The 25053-nt window shown below is 34.4% G+C and overlaps 1 protein-coding gene across 1 annotated transcript in view; it reads left to right on the top strand.

The window, feature by feature from the left end:
- The window catches only part of LOC109067404 (B-cell receptor CD22-like), a gene marked incomplete at its 3' end in the record, with an annotated part of 58012 nt that extends 33219 nt beyond the window's left edge, over positions 1-24793 (top strand). The window contains exons 4-11 of the mRNA XM_042717271.1: positions 3509-3760; positions 14254-14511; positions 14688-14769; positions 17577-17610; positions 17795-17875; positions 22910-22952; positions 23141-23226; positions 24656-24793. Coding sequence (XP_042573205.1) covers positions 3509-3760; positions 14254-14511; positions 14688-14769; positions 17577-17610; positions 17795-17875; positions 22910-22952; positions 23141-23226; positions 24656-24793 — 974 coding nt within the window. The remainder of the gene's footprint in view (positions 1-3508; positions 3761-14253; positions 14512-14687; positions 14770-17576; positions 17611-17794; positions 17876-22909; positions 22953-23140; positions 23227-24655) is intronic.
- Between the last annotated feature and the right edge of the window lie 260 nt (positions 24794-25053).

Here is a 25053-nt window from a genome sequence, read left to right as displayed (position 1 = left end):
CCTCTGCACTTTGAGTGAAAAGGACAGTTTTTGCAATGTGTAGATCTCTTGCACAATGTTTATCCAGTCCTCAGTTGTTGGTGGTTCCGGTTTGAGCCATCTCTTCATTAGAGCCTATTTACTTGCTGCCATTAAGACGTATAGAAGTTTCTTGTCCTTCGAGTCCAATTTATCCTTTGATACATTACTTAGAAATAGGGTTTCAAATGTAAATGGAAAAACAAATGCAAGAACAGTGGCAAGTGTTTTATAATGGACACTCGCTGGAGAAGCATGTTTTAAAGGAGTTTGCGATGGTCAGTGGTGTTTATATACATATGGGCATCAACACTCACTCTAACAGAGAAACTGTTCACTGGTCATGCTGAGCTGCCTTCAGATCACCACATTCAACAAATTCAGAATGTTTTTATTGGCTTTTTTAATTTGTGTTTTGCTCTGTTTAATAATTCTGAATGGATCCGTATATATTTATACAGTCAGATTAGGGTGACTGGTATAATGGTCTGTTGGCATCTCTGTGTGGTTCTGTTACAGAAAATGCTCTAAACAAATATGACATTTATTTATTTTCTTCCTCACAGTTTTTGCTTTTGCACTGTATACATAAATTGTGAATTGTGAAAAAAAAAATATATATATACACACACAAACACATATATATTAATTTATCTTGAAAAAATATTGCAGAAAATATACATTCCTGAGAATCATCCTCAAATTTCATCTTGAATATATATATATATATATATATATATATATATATATATATATATATATATATATATAAGACACAACTACAAGTATTTCACATTTACGTTCATTGATTTAACATACTTTTCTCATCAAAGACAATAAAATTTGCAGTATCCAATGCCACGTTTAAAGTAAAACTTAATAAAATTTATATATATTCTGTATATATATATATATATATATATATATAGTTATGTCAGTAATGGATAAAATCAAGGTAGGTCAAATAAGATTAAGTTTTACGTGAAACTTTATATGACCTTTATATGAGACAGAAAAAAGTTGCTACTACACAGCCACCATCTTGACACCCTAGCTAGTGCTTTTTATTCAGCTTAGCTACAGTGATATCTGGTTGCCTTTGTCCATATTAGGGTTTTCCTGCATGTAGGGATGTAACAATTCACTCAACTCATGATTTGATTCGATTCACGGTTTTGATTTCACGATTCGATTCGATTCGATTCACGGTTTAATTTTTTTTAAACAAAATGAGATTTAAGATATTATAAATTAAATGTGTCATTTTATTATTGCTTGGACAAAATGCTGCACATTTCTTTGTGAAATTGAAATATAACTAAAATAATATACTAATATAGCACTTGCATATTATTGCTGTTTTGTTGGTTTTTATTGCTTCTTTCACTGTAAAAAGTGATACTCTATATTTACCAGAGGTGGGACTTTTAAGTCACATGCAAGTCTTCAAGTCATATACCAAGTCCTCAAAGATTTAAAGTTAATGAGATAATTAAGTGACTAATTAAATGATGATTGTGCATTAGTGATGAACACCTGCTGTTTCTGAGAATTATAGAGGATCAGATGTTGATGTTTTATTGGTTAAAATCATACCACCATCATGGAGATCAGTGTTTGCATTACTTGAGCTCTTGACCCTTTCAGTAGCTCAAAGTAATTTGTTTATAAGCAATTACAATATTGTTTTATAGCAAGCATTTATGCATTGCTGAATCAAAGCTTGAAGAAGTAGAGAAAGCTTATACTTTCTGCCTATAACGCATGATGTATGAACATCATGAAATGGTATCTCTTTTGTTTATTGACTGACACTCTATCACTGAACTGAAAAAAGTTCTATTAAACGTGCCACCATAATTTTTCAATATTGAAAAAGAGACTTTTTTTTGATCAGGCTTTTAGACATGGACACTTATCAATATGATCCTCAACAGTGGTGACAATAATTTTAAATTTTTTACTATGGTGTTACCCAGCATGCATTGCAGCATGAAACATTTTGTTGATTGCTGATTTTGTTGATTTTTGTGTTTTGTTTTTTGGTTTTTGTTTGTTTTTGTGTAGTTCTGGACTAAAAAAAAAAAAAAATTATGCATTGCATATTTAAAATTCATTCACAGTAACTATTAGAGCAGCACTTTTTTCACAGGGTTGATTATGCCAAAACCTAGACATATAGATAAAGAAAATTACTTTGATTGCAATCAAACCAACTTTTGATTATTATTTCAGCATAAAAAACAGTTAATATCTGCTCACTGTACAGTATTGATCTCCCTGCTTTACAACACTTCATGCATTGTTACACAGCGATATTTAACACTGGAGTCAAAGGTCAAGAGCCCTAGAACTAAAGCAAACACTGATCTCCATGATGGTGGTACCAATTTTAACCAGTAAAACATCAACATCTGATCCTAATTGACAAAATTTAAATATAATGTAAATGTAAATAACAAAACTAAAACAAGCCACAAATCAAATAAATAACGATTATGTGGCCATTCATGAGCTCCACATAATGGTGTGATTGGTTACTCTTTCTACTTTGCAGGTCATCTCTTTCACAAAAAAAAAAATAAAAAATAAAAATAAAAAAATCTTGTCTATAACCAGAAGGTGTGCGGGGGGGTGGGGGCTGTGATGTGAATTTTGCCTATAGGGCCTCCAAATGTCTAAAACCAGCCTTGCATGGCAGTAAGAGAATTACAGGAAAACAAGAAAGTTTATTATTATTATTATTATTATTATTATTATTATTATTATTATTATTATTATTATTTATTAATGTGTATTGTCCTTAAAAAATACAGTAAGAGAGTAAAACATTTCAAAACAATAAAAATTAGCTACTGTTCATGTGTTGTAGGTGTTGCTATGGTGATGTCGGTCAGAATGGCTCCTCCTCTTCCTCTGATCTTTCTGCTCATGATTCACAGTGAGTCGTTAAAACACATCAGAGACTCTAAATAGATTTTCCATACAGCTTTTTTCCAGCATCCTTGGTGCACAAGCTTCTGCTTATTTGCTTAGTATGAATTCTGTGTTTCAGGGGTTTCTAGTGCTGACTGGGGTGTGAATTACAGTCCTTCACAAATCTGTGCACTAAATGGGTCAACAGTGACAATCTACTGCACTTATACATACCCTACTGGATATCAGATCACAGAAGTGTTCTGGACCACAGGACCTAAAATACATGGTGAAAAGGCTCCAGATCTGTCTGGGGACCCTGAATACAGTCAGAGGCTTCAGTATCTGGGAGATAAACAGCAGAACTGCACCATCAGACTGAGTCATGTGACACAGAATGATTCACACATGTACTATTTCAGATTCATAACCAATATAGATAAATGGATTGGTAAACCAGGAGTGAATCTTACTGTCACAGGTGACTTTCATGAGGTTCATCTTTTGTGCATTATGTTGAATAATAATTTGTGTATGACAGCCCCTGTATATATAATGTTTGTGTTGTGTTCAGATCTTCAGGTGGAGGCTCCTGAGAGTGTGACAGAGGGTCAGAATGTCAGTCTGACATGTAAAAGCAGCTGCGCTTTGACTAACAGAGCAACATTCATCTGGTACAGAAACTCACAGCCATTAACTGAGAGAAGAGACAGAAACAATCAACTCCTGCTGCAGTCAGTCAGAAGAGAGGATGCAGGCAGATACAGCTGTGCTCTACATGGACACAGTTACACATCACCACCCTCTGCTCATCTCAGTGTTATGTGTGAGTATGAATTCAGACATATTTAAGCTATATATATATATATATATATATATATATATATATATATATATATATATATATATAATATATATATATACAGTGCCCTCCATAAGTTTTGGAACAGTAAAGACAAAATTGCGTTCTCTGCTGTAGAGTCAATACATTTGCAGTAGGGATGCACCGAATATTCGGCCACCGAATAAAGAAAGAAAGACTTTTATCACCGAAAAAATACGGCCAAAATGTTGTGATGGCGCAAACAGGAACCGCGACCTGCGCGTGCACCTGCATATCGCAGACCACAAGCTCCCCTCGACATTCACTTCTAACCAGTGGGGCTTAATAGAGAACATTCTCTCTCTTCTTGCCCCCTTTGAGCAGCTAACTAAAGAGATCAGCTTCTCTGATGCATCTGTAGAAGATGTTATTCATTTAATCGCAGTACTAAAGCGTCTCCTAAGCAAAGAGGTTGAGACGGACCACGGAGTAAAAACAATGAAAAGTACACTCTTAGAGTCTGTCAGCACACGTTTCACAATGAGATCTATTCGGATCCTCTGCACTTCATCGCGACTGTACTTTATCCGGGTTATAAAGACCATTACTTGGATGCGGAAATAAAGCAGCGCACACGAGAAATGATCCAGGCCGCGATGGATGCGGAGAACACGTGGAGACGGAGCAGCGCACGGAGAAGGAGATCAGAGCGCAGAAAAAAAGACTCGTCTCTCTACACTCTCGTTGTCTGATATGTTAAAGGGATAGTTCACCCAAAAATCAAAATTATGTCATTAATGACTCACCCTCATGTCGTTCCAAACCCGTGAGACCTCCGTTCATCTTCGGAACACAGTATAAGATATTTTAGATTTAGTCCGAGAGCTTTCTGTCCCTCCATTGAGAATGTATGTACGGTATACTGTCCACTTCCAGAAAGGTAATAAAAACATCTTCAAAGTAGTCCATGTGACATCAGAGGGTCCGTTAGAATTTTTTGAAGCATCGAAAATACATTTTGGTCCAAAAATATCAAAAACTACGACTTTATTCAGCATTGACTTCTCTCCTGGGTCTGTTAAGAGCGCGTTCACAACACTGCAGTTTAGTGATATCCAGTTCGCGAACGAATCACTCGATGTAACCGGATCTTCTTGAACCAGTTCACCAAATCGAACTGAATCTTTTGAAATGGTTCGCGTCAACAATAAGCATTAATCCACAAATGACTTAAGCTGTTAACTTTTTTAACATGGCTGACACTCCCTCTGAGTTCAAATAAACCAATATCCCGGAGTAATTCATTTACTCAAACAGTACACGACATGAGGGTGTCGTGTACTGTACACGACACGACATGAGGGTGTCTTTAATGTCATTAATGACATAATTTTGATTTTTGGGTGAACTATCCCTTTAAGTGAAATCCTGCAAGAAAGTGCCTCAAATAATAATAATACGTAGGCTATTCTGTTCTTAGGCTACTATATATGTGACTATCAGATTGTAGCCATATTTCTGCTAGATATTTTTTTAATTTTATACAAATGTTTATTTATGCCCTGGCCCTATTTAAATACACTCTCTCAAATCTTTCTCAAATGTCAGGCAGATGACAAGCTCAACAGCTAGATGGTTATCTGTCTGAAGCCCTCATCCCCAGAAGTGATAACCCTCTTGCCTACTGGAGAAGTAATGCACTTTCTTGTAGTAGTCCTACAGAGAAAAATTTAAAATGCACTTGACCTAATGCACTTTGTTTTTATGAGAGAACATTTAATTTTAAAACCTTTCTGCAGGCCAGTAGGCCTGTACATTATTTTTCAATGTACACATGAGTGGGGTCAAGTTAAACATTTTAGTTTGAATTTTATTTTATACTGTGCATTGTTGCAATGTGCTAAATAAATATTTGCAAAATTTGTAATTGATTTATTTGAAGCTTTAATATTAATTTATGCAATTGCAATGCCTTGATTTTAGTAAAGTTAGTACACAGTCATAGCCATAAATGCAATGGTACTAATAATCAGCATAATTTCTTTCGGTGTTTCGGTTTTCAGTTTTCGGCCTTGGTTTCCTCTCTTTCGGTTTTCGGTTTCGGCCAAGAATTTTCATTTCGTTGCATCCCTAATTTGCAGATATGATTAAATGATGAATATGCGACACAACTACAGAATGTCACATTTTATTATTAGGTCTTTTGACACATACATGTTTTACCAAATAAAAAGGACAGCACTTTTAGACTTCATCCCACTATTTGATGTGAGCATAAGTATTGGAAAAGTTGAATTTAAGGCAGATGTAAAAGATTAAAAGCTAATATTTAGTTGCAGATCCGTTGCCTGAAATCAGAGCAGTGAGTCTGCAACCCATAGTCATCACCAAACTCTTGGTCTTATGCTTTGAAATGCTTTTCCCCAGCCTTTAATGCAGCCAATTCCAACTGTTGCATGTTTTGGGGAGTTTCTGTCTTTAGTCTCTTTAGTTCAATCGGATTTAAATCTGTAGATTGATTTGGGCAATCTAAGACTTTACATTTATTTGCCCTGATAAAGTCCCTGACTGAGCTGGCAGGGTGTTTTGGGTCATTTTCCTGATCCAATTTAAAGTGCTTTTTAATGAGTTTGGTGGCATTTTCTTGAATATTGGTAGCCAAGATGATTTTGTACCCTTCCAAATTCATTCGGCTACTGCCATCATACATGAAGTCATCATTAAAATGAAGAGGTCCTGTTCTAGAGACAGCCATGCATGCCCATGCCATGACACCACCTCCACCAAGCTTTACCGATGAGGTTTTATGCTTAGGATCATTTGCAGTTCCCATTTTTTCTCCACACTTTTGCTTTCCAATCACTTAGATAAAGGTTAATCTTTGTCTCATTAGTCCATCAACTCAGTTCCAAAACTCTGTAAAAAGTGATACTCTATATTTACTCAATAAAATTGTGGCAACAGATTACAAGCAATATTATTAATTAAATTTAAACACATTAGAATTAATTAGAATTAATCAAATGAGAAACTTACAAGCAATCATTCAAAATGAGTAAAATAACATGAAAAAAAAATAAGTAAAATGTATACAAAAACATTGGTTTTGTTGGACAAAAAACGAGAAGCACCTGGCTGCAGCCTGCATATAGAGGCGGGGTTGCACATGTTAACCCGCCCCATACCTACTCTGATTGGTTCGATCATCTTTCATAGGCATACATGATAGGAAATGTGTGCGTAGTTGGTGTACACTGTTAAAAATAATACGCTATATTTACTTAATAAAATTGTGGCAACCGATTACAAGCAATATTATTAATTAAATTTAACACATAAGAATTCATTAGAATTAATCAAATGAAATGTTTAGAAATTAACCATTCAAAATGAGTCAAATAGCACAAAAAATAAGTAAAGTTAAAAGAAAAAAAAAATTCTTTGAGAAAGAAAAACAAAACACTATGCTAATGAATACTATGTTATGCATACCAGGCCAGTAGTTGGTGATTAAGAAACACAGCGCAAAAATGTAATTCACTAATTCATGTTTTTGTTGCTTACATGGAGATGATACAGGCATCGTGTTCAAAAGCTTATGTTTTCAAGCCCCCAAAACAGAGTTATCGAAGACACCTGATGTTAACAAACAGAATCACTGAAGGAGAATAATCTACATTTTGGTTACCATTACGGTGGTCAGTGTTTGCTTTAGTTGAGCTCTTGACCCTTAAACTTTTAAACAAATTTTTTGGTTGCTTTAATTGTAATACAGCAGTTAGACAAGCAAAAGAAGAATACGATCAGGTGGTGTTGGTTGTTTTGACATCATTTGATCTAGATTTCTGAGTTGGTTGTGTCTTATCAGCAACAGGCGTCCTTTGGCTGAACGGTGTGTGGTGTGTTATTTTTTTCATAATAATAGGGGTTATTATTAGAAGTTCTTATGATAACATTATTAAGATTTTTTGAGGAAAGAAGTCATGAATAATGATGCTGAGAACCTCAACAATGGTGACCATCAAAAAGCATGTTGCCAACAATCAAAACTGTGATGCTTACAGTTCATCTGTTAATCTGAATATGCTGTTTGTCACCATTCTTGAGATTCATACGCTGGTTCTTGATGTCACTGTGTGCCTAAAATAAGGTTTCCCTCTCACACTACAATTTTTTTCTTAATCAGAATTCTTAAACTCTGGATTTTACAGAAAGATTTGGGTATTCTATTGTTGAATTACAGGGGCTGCAATATTGAATGCCAATTTAACTCCGAGAACAAGCTCTATTTATAACACTCAGGCCAAACAATGATTATGTAAAATCATAACCAACACCACCTGATCTTCTTTACTCTTAGCATGTCTAGTTGTTATAATTCAGTTCCAACAGCCATACAAAACGTAATATTAAAAAGTCAAGGGTCAAGAGCCCAACTAAAGCAAACACTGACCACTATAATGGTAACCGTATAAATTTACCCTTTTCTCCTTCAGTGATTCTGTTTGTGAACTTTAGGTGTCTTCAATAACTCTGTTTTGGGGGCCTTAAGACACAAGCTTTTGAACATGATGCCTGCATCATATCTATATAAGCAACAAAAATGTGAATTTGTAAAAAGGCTGACATCATGTGCATGCATATAATGTTTTCACTGGGTGTTTCATGATCGCCAACTACTGGCCTGACATGTATAACATAGCATTCTTTAGCATAGTGTTTTTTGTTGTTGTTGTTGTTTTGTTTTGGTTTTTTCTCAATGAAATCAATATTTTTGTGTAAAATTTACTTAATTTTTTCATGTTCTTCTACTCATTTTGAATGGTTGCTTGTAAGCATCTAATTTGATTATTTTTAATTAATTCTAATGTGTTAAATTTAATTAATAATATTGGATGTAAAATTTTAAACAATTTTATTGAGTAAATAAAGTGAATAATTTTTTACAGTGTATATTCCTTAACCTCTCTCTTAACGTTATGGCACGATTCCCGACATGTTCGTGTGGTAAGTATATCTTCTGTAAGTCACACTTTCGTAAGGTTGGTCTGGACTATTTGTAAGCTCTTTCTTAGCGTTGTTTGAGCTCAAGACGCTAGTTGCCGCCACTGTGCAGCAGTCTTTAGAAATCAGCGCGGCGCAGTACAAGTCAGACTATGGTATGTTGACAATGTTGTGGCTCAACAATGATTTAATGTTATGGACATTTTACGACTAATAATAAAATATGTTCACAATGGATACAGGCCTATTTATGAAGTTGACTTTATTTGGTATCAGAACTAATATGGCGGTAATTAGCCTAGGCTATTTCGTAATGTCATAAAAGCGTTTAAATTTGCAATCACTTTTGATAATTAAAATCTGGCAAACAATTTGGCTCTAAATGGCTAAGATCTATAAATGGGTAAGCATGGTGGTGTCCAGTAAGCGAACAACTATGGCAGCGATCCAACGTGTCCTTGTATTGAATCAAATTGAATCAAAATTGAATCAATTTTTTTATTCAGCAAAACTTAAGCCCTTTTGACATTTTGCCTGACGTGGCTGTATTAAAAAAAATTAGCCTCCCAAGACAACTCATTATGGAGATGCTGGACCTTCTCAGACCTGCGCTTGCCAGGCTAACGCGGTGGAATTTTGCTTTAAGCCCTGAAGTCCAGCTGCTTGCAGCGCTAAGGTTTTTTACTACAGGGAGCTTCATCGAGGTCGTGGGAGAGGGCTACGGCCTAAGCAAGACCTCGGTGTGGAGGTGCGTCCACACTGTCACCAACGCCCTTCTGCGCCATGCCAGGGATTACATCCGGGGAATTCTGATTGTAAAGTACCTTACCATTAACATAAAAGTGTATTACATAATTTTTAGAAGTCGTTAAACCCATGTCAAGAAGCGGCACAAGTGGCACAACGGGATAAGGAGGGTGGATGATTAGCGAGGGATACCCGGTTCGTCTACCCGTCACAACATATCATGTGAACATATTACTGACAATTTTGATAATTTAATTAGTAGTCTACATTTTACAGATAACTTAAACTATGTTAAAATAAATGTTACTGGAATAATTTGAGGAATGTTTCATTTGCATAGAACGTGTTGTCTTTCTTAACGGCGTAATGCACCTTCGCATGAAGTGGAAAATCGATTCCTGAGCAATCGATGCCAACACTGTAAAACCCGACAAGTAACTTAACTCAAACCGTTTGAGTAAACAGATATCCTTAAAAACCAGACAAGTTAGGTTTACTCAAACCGTTTAAGGAAACCAATTGCCTTAAACCATTTAAGTTTTAAAACTAACACACTGTAAAACCCGACAAGTAACGTAACTCAAACCTTTTGTGTAAACAAATATCCTTAAAAACATGACAAGTTGGGTTTACTCAAACCATTTGAGGAAACCGATTGCCTCAAACCATTTAAGTTTTAAAACTTAACAGTTATGAGTACTCTGAACTTAATTCAGTTGAGTTCACTGAAAGAAGATATACATTGCAATTAAGGTAATTAAGTGATTAATTGAGTGATAATTGAGCATTAGTGATGAACACCTGCTGTTAAAAAACAGAATTACTGAAGAAAAGAGAGAAAGGAACTACAACTGACTTCAGACACAGCCTCACTAAAACCTGACAAGTTATGTTTACTCAAACAGTTTGAGAAAACCGATTGCCTTAAACCATTTAAGTTTTAAAACTTCACGGTTATGAGTACTCTGAACTTAATTCAGTTGAGTTCACTGAAAGAAGATATACATTGCAATTAAATAATTAAGTGATTAGTTGAGTGATAATTTTGAATTAGTGATGAACAGCTGCTGTTAACAAACAGAATTACTGAAGAAAAGAGAAACACAAGAACTACAACTGACTTCAGACACAGCCTTAGATAAAATAAACTGAAATAAAATACATTAAATCTCTCAAGATCTGATTAAACAACCCCACAAACAGCATCACCAGCTCCACTTATTAATAACCAGACTGACTTTATTTCTGTCAGATGTCTACAGAAGATCTTATTGAGAATTAACTAAGGTTTAGATGTTGATTTATGTTTTTATTTAAAGTAACCATGTTAGAGATCAGTGTTTGCTTTAGTTGGGCTCTTGACCCTTGATTTCTGTCTTAGTTTTTTCTTTGGCTGTTTGTTGTGACTCAAAAGCCCAGAGAAAATATCATCAGGTGTTATACACACACTCACACTCTTAGAAGCTGCTTTTATCCAAAGCAACTTACAGTGCATTCAGGTTATCATTTTTTTTTTTTTATGTAACCTGTACCAAGCTGTTGGTTGTTATACTGTATATTGGTGATGATAATCAGTGATTATTGAACTGTTTGGAGTTTAATCTCTAATGAAATAGGTGTTGTGTAATTAGTTGGATTGATTACAGTAAAAGTGATTCTAAGAGCCAGTGGTTCTGTGATAATCATTTAATATAAAGAACTTTCTAAACAGTTTGGTTTTCTATGGTGTCACTTAGTCACACAAAGACATCAATAATCAGCATATGAACCTCAACAATGGTGACCATAAAAAAAAAAAAAAAAAAAATAACAAATGCAGCAGAGCATGCTGGGAGCCATGGATGAGTTTTGTACTACAATAGTACCCAGCATGCATTGCAGCATGTTTTTTTTTTTTTTTTTTTTTTTTCGTAACCATTGTTGAGGTTCATATTCTGATTATTGATGTCTGTGTGTGACTAATTGACACCATAGAAGACCAAACTGTTTGGAAAGGCCTTTTTATTAACTGATTATGAAAGAACCACTGACTTTTTGAATTGCTTTTATTGTAATCAACTGAACTAACTATAGAACACCTGTTTAGTAAGATTTTGAACTCTGAATAGCTCCATAATTGATAATTATCATTACCAATATGCTATATAAACAACCAACACCTGATGATATTTTCCCTGGGTTTTTGAGTTATAACAAACATGTTTCAAAAACACATGGTTACAACGTCCGAAAAAATTAATCTAAGACAGAAATCAAGGGTCAAGAGCCCAACTAAAGCAAACACTGATCTCTAACATGGTTACTTCAAATGAAACAATAAATCAACATCTAAACCTTAGTTAATTCTCAATCAGATCTTCTGTAGACGTCTGACAGAAATAAAGTCAGTCTGGTTATTAATAAGTTGAGCTGGTGATTCTGTTTGTTAACAGCAGCTGTTCATCACTAAAGCTCAATCAGCACTTAATTAATCACTTGATTACATAATTGCAAAGTTTTAAAACTTACATGGTTTAAGTAAAGGCAATCTGTTTACTCAAACGGTTTGAGTTACTGTGACTTGTCAGGTTTTACAGTGAACTAATTCAGCACCTTCACTTGGGACAGTGCCTTTGTAATGTCGAACGTAAGAGGCAGCGTGTTAAGAAGCTTCCTAAGGTTCATTTGGGATAGATGCCAACTAATTCATAAACTTCTTTTGTGAGATTTATTTTTGGGGTATTTTGGGTGAGATAATTGTGAGCGTTATCAGGTTTGGTGGGACTGGTCATCGTTGGTTGCTGATGTCACCGGTAGTTTCCAAACTCTTGATTTCTCCATGCCCTTTGTTTTTCCTATAGTTCTAATTTACTTCCTTTTTTCTTTTAGCATCCAAATTGCTTGCTTTTCTTTCAGAGTTGGCTTCCTCGTCTTCAAATGCAAGACTTAGTATGCAGAAGCAATGGATATAAATGATAAGACACATTCCCTGCTTTTAATATCTGAAGAATTAATGCAACAGGACACAGCTGAACACTTAGAGAGACCTGAGGCAACTGTTCCAATACTTATGCTCACATCAGATAGGGATATGAAACTCTAAAAGTGCTGATCTTCTTAGCTGGTAAAACATCTTTGTGTTGAATCACCCAATAATAAAATGTGACATTCTGTAGTTTTGTCTCATATTCATCTTTTAATCATATTTACAGATTTCTTGACTCCAGAGCAAACAGAACAGTTTTGTCTTTACTGTTCCAATACTTATGGAGGGCACTGTATATATGAGGGCTGTCAACAGTAACGCATTAACGCATACAATTAATTTTACAATCCTTAATGCGTTAAAATAATTTAATGCAATTAATGCAAAATTACTGAAGCACAATTCTATTCAAATCCTTTAACCCAATTTTGCTTCTCTGCTTGCGATCAGATAATTTTAAGCATAAACTCTGGTGTCCTGACATTTTATCCTTCCCATCAGATTGTCCTACCAGGGTTTACTGTGCATGCGCACATCAATATTGTGTCCTTTTTCTCATGCTGAATAACAATATTTAATGTATCTGCATTACTGTAAGGGTATTTATAGGGGTGAGGCAGATGTAGACGTTAAAAAACCATAATTTTACAGGTAGCATTTTTCGTTGTCGAACTGTACTACCCACTGTTTTAATGGGAGGTAGCAAAATCTGACAGGGTAGGACAAATCGACGGAACACGGGGAAAGTTTTCAGTCTAATGATCCAGTAAGTGAATGCATTCAAACAATCCGTTCAAAACAGCGCTAATATAAAGGAAACCAGGTTGATTACATCAGAGACTGCAGAGAGGACAGAGACTTGCGTTGCATTTTCAGTGAATTATTCATTCCAGTGTGTATATTTTTAAAACACAAGCTCTGTCATATTGTCTCTGAAAAGCGCCAGCCCTCACACGTCACGCTGTGTGAAGTACAGACTGATCGGTTTGTCAAAATCCCACAGCTGTATGGGCAGATGAGACGCAAACTACGTTTTCTCGACGGGCGAGCGACTCTCGCTAGTACTGTTTTGATGGATGAAGACTGCAATCAAGGTAAAGATGATTGCGGTTGTGTACAGGAGCCGTACAGTAAGCACGTGTGAGTCCGTTATAATAATGCATGTATGAGTGCTCTTGACGCACTGATCGCACATTGTATTCATGCACCTGCACAGACATTTCCATACATTCACGATAATGCTTTGATTTGTCATGTTTATATTGCTATGTTTAATTATACCGAATGGATCCGTGTAGCAGACTTGTTAAAAAGTAGCAGACTTGTTACTTGTTTAGATGACAATATCCGGAGAAAATGCTTATTTGGGTCATATATACCAAAATGTAGCTTAGAATCTGTGATTCCGAGTACAATATCCACTCCAGTGGGGTGACTGACAGCCACACATACTCCTCAAAACATTAGATTCATCCATGCTGGAGCACAACCCATGCAAGGACGATAATTCCGCAAATAACAGCAATTGTTTATATCAATAATGATTCTGAGTGTCTATTTAGTCCAAGTACAAGCATCTGCAACACTTGCACAGCCTGGCTATTTTACTTTTTGCATGACTGTCCTTAGTTTAAATACACTTTTGCTCTCCTTATTTTCATCGCATATAAGCTTAGATTCAGACTGTGAGATGGCATGGTTTCTAATACAATCTCTGCTGAAGTACAGAATGTTTTACATTACAAAATATTACCTAAAAATAACATCAATTTACTTATAGATCCTCCAAAGCACCCATTTGTAGCAGTGACTCCATGTTGTCAACTAGTAGAGGGTAATTCAGTGAATCTGAGCTGCAACAGTGATTCATACCCTCCTGCTCTGAACTTTAGCTGGTTTAAAGGAGGAACATTTGTAGGATCTGGAAGAATCTACAGCATCTCAAAGATCAGCTCTAATCACAGTGGAGAATACAAGTGCAAGTCCATTACTGAACATGGAGAGAAATACTCTGATGCTGTGACTTTAAATGTTATGTGTGAGTATATTATACAACATAAGATGCTGAAGAACAATCCAGCATTACTATTATAATTTTCAGTAAATATAAGCAAAAAAAAAAAAAAAAAAAAAATTAATGTTTCATGATCCTTGTCACAATAAGTTTGGTAATAAAAATGCTTTTTTTTCTGATATTTTATTCTGTGGTCTCAGGTGTAGGATGTCCTGTGATATTGTACATATCTATTGGAATGGTTTGTGGAGCTGCAGTTGTTATCATGATGGTGTTGATTTGGTAAGATGTGCATAGTATTCGTTTGCTGGTGCATAATTGGATTTATAATGTTCAGTAAAAAAAAAAAAAAAAAAAATAGTCACATGGATAATGTCTAATTGTTTTTGGTCCGTGTATTTTTGCGTCCATTCGTTTTTCGTTTTTTAACCCAGAAATGAAATACGGAAAATGCCGTTTCTTCTTTAATGGTTCAAACTATGATGAATAGAATAAGCAGACACAAACTAATTTTCATTATTCACAATTCGTATTTCATAAAAAATTGTAAAAATGATATAAAGCTTGTTTTTCAATGTATATAAATGCTAAATTTAATTTCTACCATTTTTACTGTCTTTATACAAACGCTAGCGCCCTCTCGCTCTACTGACGTAGCTACCATAACTGTTTTATAAAAACTTTTAGCGTCAATATTTTTATGATCTTAAACATACTGTACACATACTGGTAAAAATAAATAAATAAATTAATTAATTAATAAAAAATAAAAACCGTATAGCCTGAATGCACTGTAAGTCGATTTGGATAAAATTGTATGCTAAATGCATAAATGTAAATGTAAATGATCTTAAAGTGCCCCTATTATGCCATTTCTAAGGTTCCTAGTGTTGTTTTGGGAGTCTTCTACAATAGGTTTACATGCATGCAAGGTCAAACAACCCTTTCGTTTTCTCAGAATATGCATTTAATATCACCTCATTTTCCAACGATTCTCAAACGATTTGTTCGAAAGCAGTTCTAAGATTCAGTCTCTCTAAACCCATAGCTCCTATGGTCAAGCCTCATTGATTATAACTGATTTTTGAGATCGGGATAAACTGAAATGAATGACAGCTTTATAATTATTATAGGGAGCGCAGAGTGCGCTTTCTTGGCCAATTTATTCAGAATTTCAATAAATTTTAGTTTTTCATGATGCTGTTTGGACTAGTGACAGCTGCACGCTGCAAACATCTGCATATAGACTGCAACCAAAATGGTCGCATTTTTCACAATTTTTTGAGAATGTGCGAGTTTAGATTTGACGTGGTCGCATTTGTGCTAGTGCATGGTCTGCCCTGCTCCAAAGCATCTGCTCCATACTGTAGCAGGAGTCAGATTTCACTGATCACATGAAGAGAGGCACTTTCAGTGACTGGTATGGTTTATACTTGCAGCATCAGCACGAGCGCGAAGGTGCGAGCAACGCTCGGCAAAAATGACGCAAATATTAAGAAAATGATGGAAGATGGCGGATTTGGATTTCACACTAAAATAAAATATCAGACTGCTTCATAAACCAGAGAAGGTGAACATGTTGGTATTCTTGTGGAAAAAACAACAACAACAACAAAAAAAACATGCAAGTCCTGTCAGCGACAGCCAGTTTAGTTTCACTTTTTTTTGTTTTCAAAAAGCTTGTTATCTTTGCTGTTTACCTCACGTTACGCCATGGAGGCTTTCTTTATTATTATTTGTTTGTTGTTGTTGTTTGTTTTTTATTTATTTGATTCCTGGCTGTTTGCTAAACATTCTGTAATTTATTAGTCTGTGTATATAACAGCATGTGGAGCCATGCCTCATCTTACTAGTTTTTGTTAATAAACGTTAGGCTATCTCGTTTGTCATTATAGCTTATATATATATTATAGTTTTATTGTTGTTGTGCTTTTTAATTAAGTATAACAATTAATCAAACTTTTGTTTTAGTCTTAAAAAATGAAAAGTGTATAGATATAGCCTAAGCAAAACAGACAATTATCTTTCCTTGTAAAACGTGACACAAAGATCGCTAATTCGAAGTGAAAGCGTCCAAAGTCTGACTTATAACACAGCAAAAGAGGAATTCCCATTCACAAAATTTAAATCACAAATGATACTGATGAAAAAGAACGGGTTGAATGTTGAAAACTCGTTACCATAACTATAAACTATGATAAAAGTTAATCAGCATGCATTGATTAATGCCATGCTGTAGCAAAAAAAACAAAACAAAAAAAACCTGCGACCAAATGATGTGCTCCTGCGACCAACTGAGAAAGTCGAAAAAAAAACAGACACCAGTGGGAAGAATGAGTCTAGAGCCCTGTGGCCTAAACACGGCATTATGCGAATGCCACTATCAGTGAACAGGGCAAAAAATATGTCAAAATGTATAAGGTATGTGTAGCCTACACATTGTAGCCTACTGTACGTGCATTGAGCGACCATGCATGGGTCCTCTCCAATAACCCATACAGCACACAAAGTTATGACAAAATTATATCCCAATATATAATTTTATGATGATAGATTTCCCAGGATTCTGCAATGTCTATTTTAAAAATAATATCTGTATCAAGTCTTTGCATTGTTCCAAAGACGGCTCTAGTTCTCAACTGAATGTGCGGAGAAGCATCACTAAATTTGGCCAAAGAAAACTTGTTTAAAATCGACATTTTTCTATATATTAATTTGTGCATTTTTCCAAATGTTCATTAAAAGTGCAAAAAAATCATTAACAAAAATCTGAAAAGAAGTCAATATTTTACGTTTTCGGGCAGCATTTTGTGTGTACGGTTCTAATTTCAATTTTGGTTTTCAGCATAGCGTTTAAAAATACAATAGCCGTTCATTTTTCGTTTTTTCCCTTTTTTTCGTTTTTTCCGTCATGGTTAAAAAACGAAAAACGAATGGACGCAAAAGTACACGGACCGTTTTTACAAGTGTTGATTTTGTTTTTGTTTTTTGTTTTACAAATAAAAATTATGAATCCAAGATTGCTCTACAAGCACATATTATTTCTATACTTTATTATGAAACATTCATTATTTTTTAATGTGAAACAGGGTGAAAAAGAGAAAAGACACACAGGAGTCTCAGGTGAGAAAAATTAGTTAGGTTATCAGTAGTTTATTGATCAGGTCAGTTGACTAGTAACTAAAAGACTGAAGGTCTGAATGTAGTTTTGAACTGTATAGTGAGTTATTTATATGCATCAGTTACCTGTGTAATCTGTTTTGTTTTTGTTTTTGTTTTTGTTTTGTTTTTTTCTTTAATGGCAAAGATGAACTTGTCCAGACCTCATCACAACATATGTCAAGCTTCTGATGTGAAGTTGACTGAATCTGTATATGAAAATGAAATGGTAAGTTATTGTTATGGCTATTGTCTGGATTTTACAGAGGGTTTTACATTATTGTTATTATCATTATTATTATTATTATTATTATTATTATTATTATTATTATTATTGTTGTTGTTGTTGTTGCAACAGATTTGTTCTTTGGGATAAACCCCTTGGGATGCATCATCTTGTTTTCAATTGGGTGCTAATACACAAAAATTAGATAACATAATAAAACAACAACAACGATCACAACAATCAAAACAACATAACACACCCTACTACAATATTAGCACATGAAATATTAACAATTATATTTATATTTACCTAGCACTTATAAATATAAGCATAGATACATCATCTAAAGCAATTACAAGAAGTTTCAACAAGAAAACCATTTTTAAACATATAAAATGAAGTACATTTACATTTAAAGGTAAATTATTCCAATCTGCCAGAGCCTTATACCTAAATGACTTTTCCCCAAACCCTTTCTTAACAACAAAGAGTAAGAAAAAATGTGCATAATGTCTTGATTGATATGAAGAATATAATATCAAGCACTGACGAAAATAATTAGGATAATTAAAATTTTACATTTAGTTATTTGGCAGAAGCTTTTATCCAAAGTGATTTAAAAATGAGGACAACAAAAGCAATCAAATCCAACAAAAGAGCAATCAGTTAGCCTAACACAGTACATGTAGCAAGCAAGGATCATATTTAAATAAAAGTAAAACAAGTAGAATTGAAAGAACCAAGAATACTATAGTGCACTGTAAAAAATGATTCACTTTATTTACTCAATAAAATTGTTTAAAATTTTACATCCAATATTATTAATTAAATTTAACACATTAGAATTAATTAGAAATAATCAAATTAGATGCTTACAAGCAACCATTCAAAATGAGTAGAAGAACATGAAAAAATTAAGTAACATTTACACAAAAATATTGATTTCATTGAGAGAAAAAAAAACAACAACAACAACAACAAAAAACACTATGCTAAAGAATGCTATGTTATACATGTAAGGATTGTAGTTGGTGATCATGAAAACACCAAGTGAAAACATTATATGCATGCACATGATGTCAGCCTTTTTACAAATTCACATTTTTGTTGCTTATATAGATATGATACAGGCATCATGTTCAAAAGCTTTGTGTCTTAAGGCCCCCAAACAGAGTTATTGAAGACACCTAAAGTTCACAAAAAGAATCACTGAAGGAGAAAAGGATAAATTTATAGGGTTACCATTATAGTGGTCAGTGTTTGCTTTAGGTGGGATCTTGACCCTTGACTTTTTAATATTACATTTTTTGTATGGCTGTTGGAACTGAATTATAACAGCTAGACATGCTAAGAGTAAAGAAGATCAGGTGGTGTTGGTTATGATTTTACATAATCATTGTTTGGCCTGAGTGTTACAAGTATAGCTTGTTCTCGGGGTTAAATTAGCATTCAATATTGCAGCCCCTGTAATTCAACAATAGAATACCCAAAATTTTCTGTAAAATCCAGAGTTTAAGAATTCTGATTAAGAAAAAAATTGTAGTGGGAGAGGGAAGACTTATTTTAGGCACACAGTGACATCAAGAACCAGCGTATGAATCTCAAGAATGGTGACAAACAGCATATTCAGATTAACAGATGAACTGTAAGCATCACAAAACAAGCTACTAAAAATTGAGTTTTGATTGGTGGAACCCAGAATGCAGTGCAACATGCTTTTTGATGGTCACCATTGTTGAGGTTCTCAGCCTGATTCTTGATGTCTGTGTGCCTAAATGAAAAATAAAAAATTTTTTTTTTTTAATGTTGTGATCAGAAGTGCTTCTAAGAATCTCTCTGATTATGCTGAAAATATCAGATGTTACACTGTTCAGCTAAAGGACGCCTGTTGCTGATAAGATACAACCAACTCAGAAATCTAGATCAAATGATGTCAAAACAACCAACACCACCTGATCTTATTCTTCTTTGGCTTGTCTAACTGCTGTATTACAATTAAAGCAACCAAAAAAATTGTTTAAAAGTTTAAGGGTCAAGAGCTCAACTTAAGCAAACACTGACCACCGTAATGGTAACCAAAATGTAGATTATTCTACTTCAGTGATTCTGTTTGTTAACATCAGGTGTCTTCAATAACTCTGTTTTGGGGGCTTGAAAACATAAGCTTTTGAACACAATGCCTGTATCATCTCCATGTAAGCAACAAAAACATGAATTTGTGAATTACATTTTTGGGCTGTGTTTCTTAATCACCAACTACTGGCCTGGTATGCATAAACATAGTATTCATTAGCATAGTGTTAGTGGTTTTTCTTTCTCAAAGAATTTTTTTTTTTTTAAACTTTACTTTTTTTTTTGTGCTATTTGACTCATTTTGAATGGTTAATTTCTAAACATTTCATTTGATTAATTCTAATGAATTCTTATGTGTTTAATTTAATTAATAATATTGCTTGTAATCTGTTGCCACAATTTTATTAAGTAAATATAGTGTATTGTTTTTTAACAGTGCACACCAACTACGCACACAATTTCCTATCATGTATGCCTATGAAAGATGATCGAACCAATCAGAGGAGGTATGGGGTGGGTTTCCTATCAACCCGCCTCTATATGCAGGCTGCAGCCAGGTGCTTCTCGTTTTTTGTCCAACCAAACCAATATTTTTGTATACATTTTACTTATTTTTTTCATCTTATTTTACTCATTTTGAATGATTGCTTGTAAGTATCTCATTTGATTAATTCTAATTAATTCTAATGTGTTAAATGTAATTAATAATATTGCTTGTAATCTGTTGCCACAATTTTATTGAGTAAATATAGAGTATCACTTTTTACAGTGTGTTAGAGGCTCTATTTTTTAAATAAAAAGTAAACGAGTATATTGTAAAGCGTGCAAGTGTTAAATGGTCATGTTTTTTTTGTTTGTTTTTTTTTAAGAAAACAAGTAAATAGAAAATAAATAGAGTATAAAGTGCTGATGTTAGAGGTTCAGGTATAGATGGAAGAGAAGTGTTTTAGCCGTTTCTTGAAGATGGCTAAGGACTCAGCTGTTTGGATTGAGTTGATTAGGACATTCCACCAGGATGGAACAGTAAATGTAAAAGTCCGTGAAATTGCTTTTGTGCCTTTTTGGGATGGCACTATAATCAGTGGCTTAGTGGACAGGCACACAGGGCACGATTAAGAGTATATATTATTAGTAGTTGGCATTTCCAATTAATGTAGGCATGTCACATTTCATTTTCCATTCTTATTATTAGTAGGGCTATTAGTATTGGCTTATTATTATTATATTAAAATAAAAATACAATTAATTTGCACTGCAATAATTTCATTGTGCATCACCGCATAACTGATGCTTAGAGAATTAGAGAATTAGCTTACTCCTCATTGGAAATGTTTTAATAAAGTATTTTAAAACATGTTTATTATCCTACAATTAATTATAGGCCTATAATTAAAAAATGTAAATTGTGTAGTCATCAATGAAAATTAAGAGCAAAATACATTTCTCACTATGTTCGGGCCACAAGAGAAACATTAAAAGAATAAATTAAAACAGTTATACTGTTCTCAGCATATGAAGTAGATTAGTCTCTCGTCATCTCTAAGAGTACATATGGAGTTAATGCAGCGCCAGATGCAGAAAGCGCCGTCAGTTTTAAATTTCACTTTCTGGTAAAAGACATTCATCGGTATAAGTCTTGTGCAAAGTTTGCACGTTGATTGTGTAGCATGGACTGGTGACCCTCACACACAGAGAGATCACACGACTACTCGTTGATGAGATTCAGCACTCTGTAATAAGTAGAAATAATCAGTAGATCAACTTAACACATAAGTCTGAAGTAGTGAATTGAGGTGAAGATGTGCAGAGCCAGTGTGTTTTGTAGGCAAAAATCTATGTCTTGAATTTTATGCGAGCAGCTATTGTTAGACAGTGCAAATTGATAAACAGAGGTGTAACATGCGCTCTTTTTGGCTCATTAAAGACTAACCTTGCAGCCGGATTAACTGATGAGGTTTGATAGAACTGGCTTGAAGCCCTGCCAAAGTGCCAAGAAACCATTGTAATATGCCCGTCTGGACGAAACAAGAGCTTGAACAAGGAGTTGTGCAGCATGTTCTGAAAGAAAGGGCCTGATCTTCCCTATTTTGTATAGAGCAAATTTTGCAGGAGAGGGCACATTTAGCAATGTGGTCTGAGAAATTTAGCTAATTAATAAATTACGACTCAATTTTTGCAAAAGAAAATATAAAGACAAAGCAGAACTGTTCATTTCCAAGCAACACACAGCGGCATTAATCCACGTTTTGAAGGAATTGGGTGAACCATTAAGCCCCGTCCACACCGCCAGCGACACAAACAGCGACAGAGCAACATAATCCCACTAATTTTTAATGGAGAGCTGGGGACTTCTGGCGACACAAGCAACAGTGACCATTGGCGACGGAATGTGGGCATGTCAAGCGATGCAAGTCAAGCGACTAAAGTTCAGAATTCTTAAACTTTATGCAAATAAGCAGTGAATTTTAGCGAGCAACAACCAATGGGAGTGAAGTCAGTGGAGAGCACGTGATTTATCTGCTGTAGTGGAGTGTTACGTGGGGTAACTAGGCAACCAGTAGTGGGAATGCCCACTAGCGATCTCAATTGCCAGCGACAAGCAACAAAAAAGTTGCTGGTGGTGTGAACAGGGCTTTAGGCTCATTGGACTTGAACAGCACTGCACAGACTGATCGGTGTATGATATCAAAGCACCTTGAGAGTGATTAAAAAGCATACGTAGCATCTGCTCTCTATTCGCTCTCATGGTACTTTTATGTTATACACCGATCGGTCAGATGGTGGTGATCTGCTTCAAGTAGAACAACCCTAATGATTCAACAAATAAAAATGATGATACGTAAGACTGTCCATTGGTCAGAAGTATTAAATTATCATTACATAGATGCACTTAAATCCAAGATTGCTCTATAAGCACATATTATTTGTATACTTTATTATGAAACATATTAATTTGTTTTTAAGGCGAAGCAGGATGAAGAAGAGAAAAGACACACAGGAGTCTCAGGTGAGAAAAATTAGTTAGGTTATCAGTAGTTTATTGATCAGGTCAGTTGACTAGTAACTAAAAGACTGAATGTCTGAATGTAGTTGTGAACTGTATGGTGAGTTATTTATAAGCATAAGTTACTTGTCTATTCAGTTTTTGTTGTTGTTATTGTTGTTGTTGTTTCTTCTTCTTCTTTTTTTTATTAGCAAAGATGAATCAGTCCAGAACTTATCACAACATATATCAAGCTTCTGATGAGAAGTTGACCGAATCTGTATATGAAGATGTAACGGTAAGTTACTGTTATGGTTATTGTCTGGATTTTACAGAGGGTTTTCTATTATTATTATTATTATTATTATTATTATTGCAACACATTTATTATTTGGGATAAACCCCTTGGGATGCATCATCTCGTTTTCAAGGGGGTCCTAATACACAAAATTTAGATAACATAACAAAACAACAACAACGATCACAACAATCAAAACAACATAACACACCCTACTACAATATTAACACATTAAATATTAACAATTATATTTATATTTACCTAGCACTTATAAATATAAACATAGATACATCATTTAAAGCAATTACAAGAAGTTTAAAAACAAGAAAACCATTTTTAAACATATAAAATGAAGTCAGAGATTGTACATTTAAAGGTATATTATTCCAATTTGCCAGAGCCTTATACCTAAATGACTTTTTCCCAAACATTTTCTTAACAAAAGGAGTAAGAAAAAATTTGCATAATGTCTTAATTGATATGAAGAATATAATATCAAGTACTGACGCAAATAATTAAGATAATTCAAATTTTACATTTAGGCATTTGGCAGATGCTTTTATCCAAAGTGACTTACAAATGAAGACAATAAAAGTAATCAAAACCAACAAAAGAGCAATAATATTTAAGTGCTGTGATAAGTCTCAGTTAGCCTAACACAGTACACATAGCAAGGTTTTTATTAAAATAATAAATAAATTATTTTATAAAATAATTAATTATAAAAATTGCTCTCCACTTTTTTTTTTTCAATTTGACAAGCAGATGACATAGTATTTGGGACACACAGAAGTGAAGTGCTGAAAAGATGGGAGAGAAGTTGAAGACGTGTGTGAATTATTTTATACAGAGATCAAGGCAAATGGATGGAAAAAAATGTTTTTCATTTTCATTTTGTATAATATATTTTGTTTACTTCATTTATGAGTTACAGTGTTTCACCCTTTAGTCTCATTGTTCATGTTTTCAGGGCAGAAAATAAAGCGCTATTAATGTAACAGTTTAGTATTCTGTTATTCAATGCTTCAGAATGAAAGAATAATGAATAATAAACAGCAATAGGTTTAGTGGTATACTGTACAAACAAAACTGACAACCTACAGTTCTTTATACTGGTTAATTTTGAATGAAAACAGCATATAGTAGTATATATGTGTATATACTGTATGTGTAATAGTAGTAAATGTGTGTGTGTGTGTGTGTGTGTGTGTGTGTGTGTGTGTGTGTGTGTGTGTGTGTGTGTGTGGAGTTTAAATCGGATGAATAGCATTTCTTGAAATATACAAACATACTACACAATAAACTGCAAATTCAAAAATGTTTCCTTGTTTGTTATTTCCCATCATTCCTGGCTGATGTGCATATTATGAGGCAGCAGATGGCGCTGTTACTGATACTCTGAGGTTTTGAATCTTTTCCTATACTACAGTCAGGGGAAGCTGCAAAGCATTATCACTTCCTTATTGAGGAGCGTCTCGCTGCAGCCTGTGGTGGACATCCAACCCGGCCCACATCCAAGTGTGACGTCACAGACCACGCCCATGTCAAAATATGTCACATTCTCATTCATTTTGAAACAGGAAGAAGCATCGATAAGAAGATAATTTGTATTGTTTGCCAACCGCTAAAAAAGAAGCTGTTGTTTGCCGTGTCGGTAAGTTAAAAAAAATATCTTTGGTCTTTAACAACACTTAAAACGTTGACAACTTTAAGAATGTGTGCGTCGTTTGTGTACACGTGCATAAACAACAGTAAGTATTTTTAATTTCAACTTCACACAGGCACGTTATTGCTTAGCTAGCAACAAATATACTTATATATATGTGT

This window comes from Cyprinus carpio, chromosome B1 (assembly GCF_018340385.1).
Source record: "Cyprinus carpio isolate SPL01 chromosome B1, ASM1834038v1, whole genome shotgun sequence".
In the NCBI taxonomy this organism is placed as follows: Eukaryota; Metazoa; Chordata; class Actinopteri; order Cypriniformes; family Cyprinidae; genus Cyprinus; species Cyprinus carpio.
The sequence above is the reverse complement of the archived record's forward strand: the minus strand, read 5'-3'. Positions and strand labels throughout refer to the sequence as shown.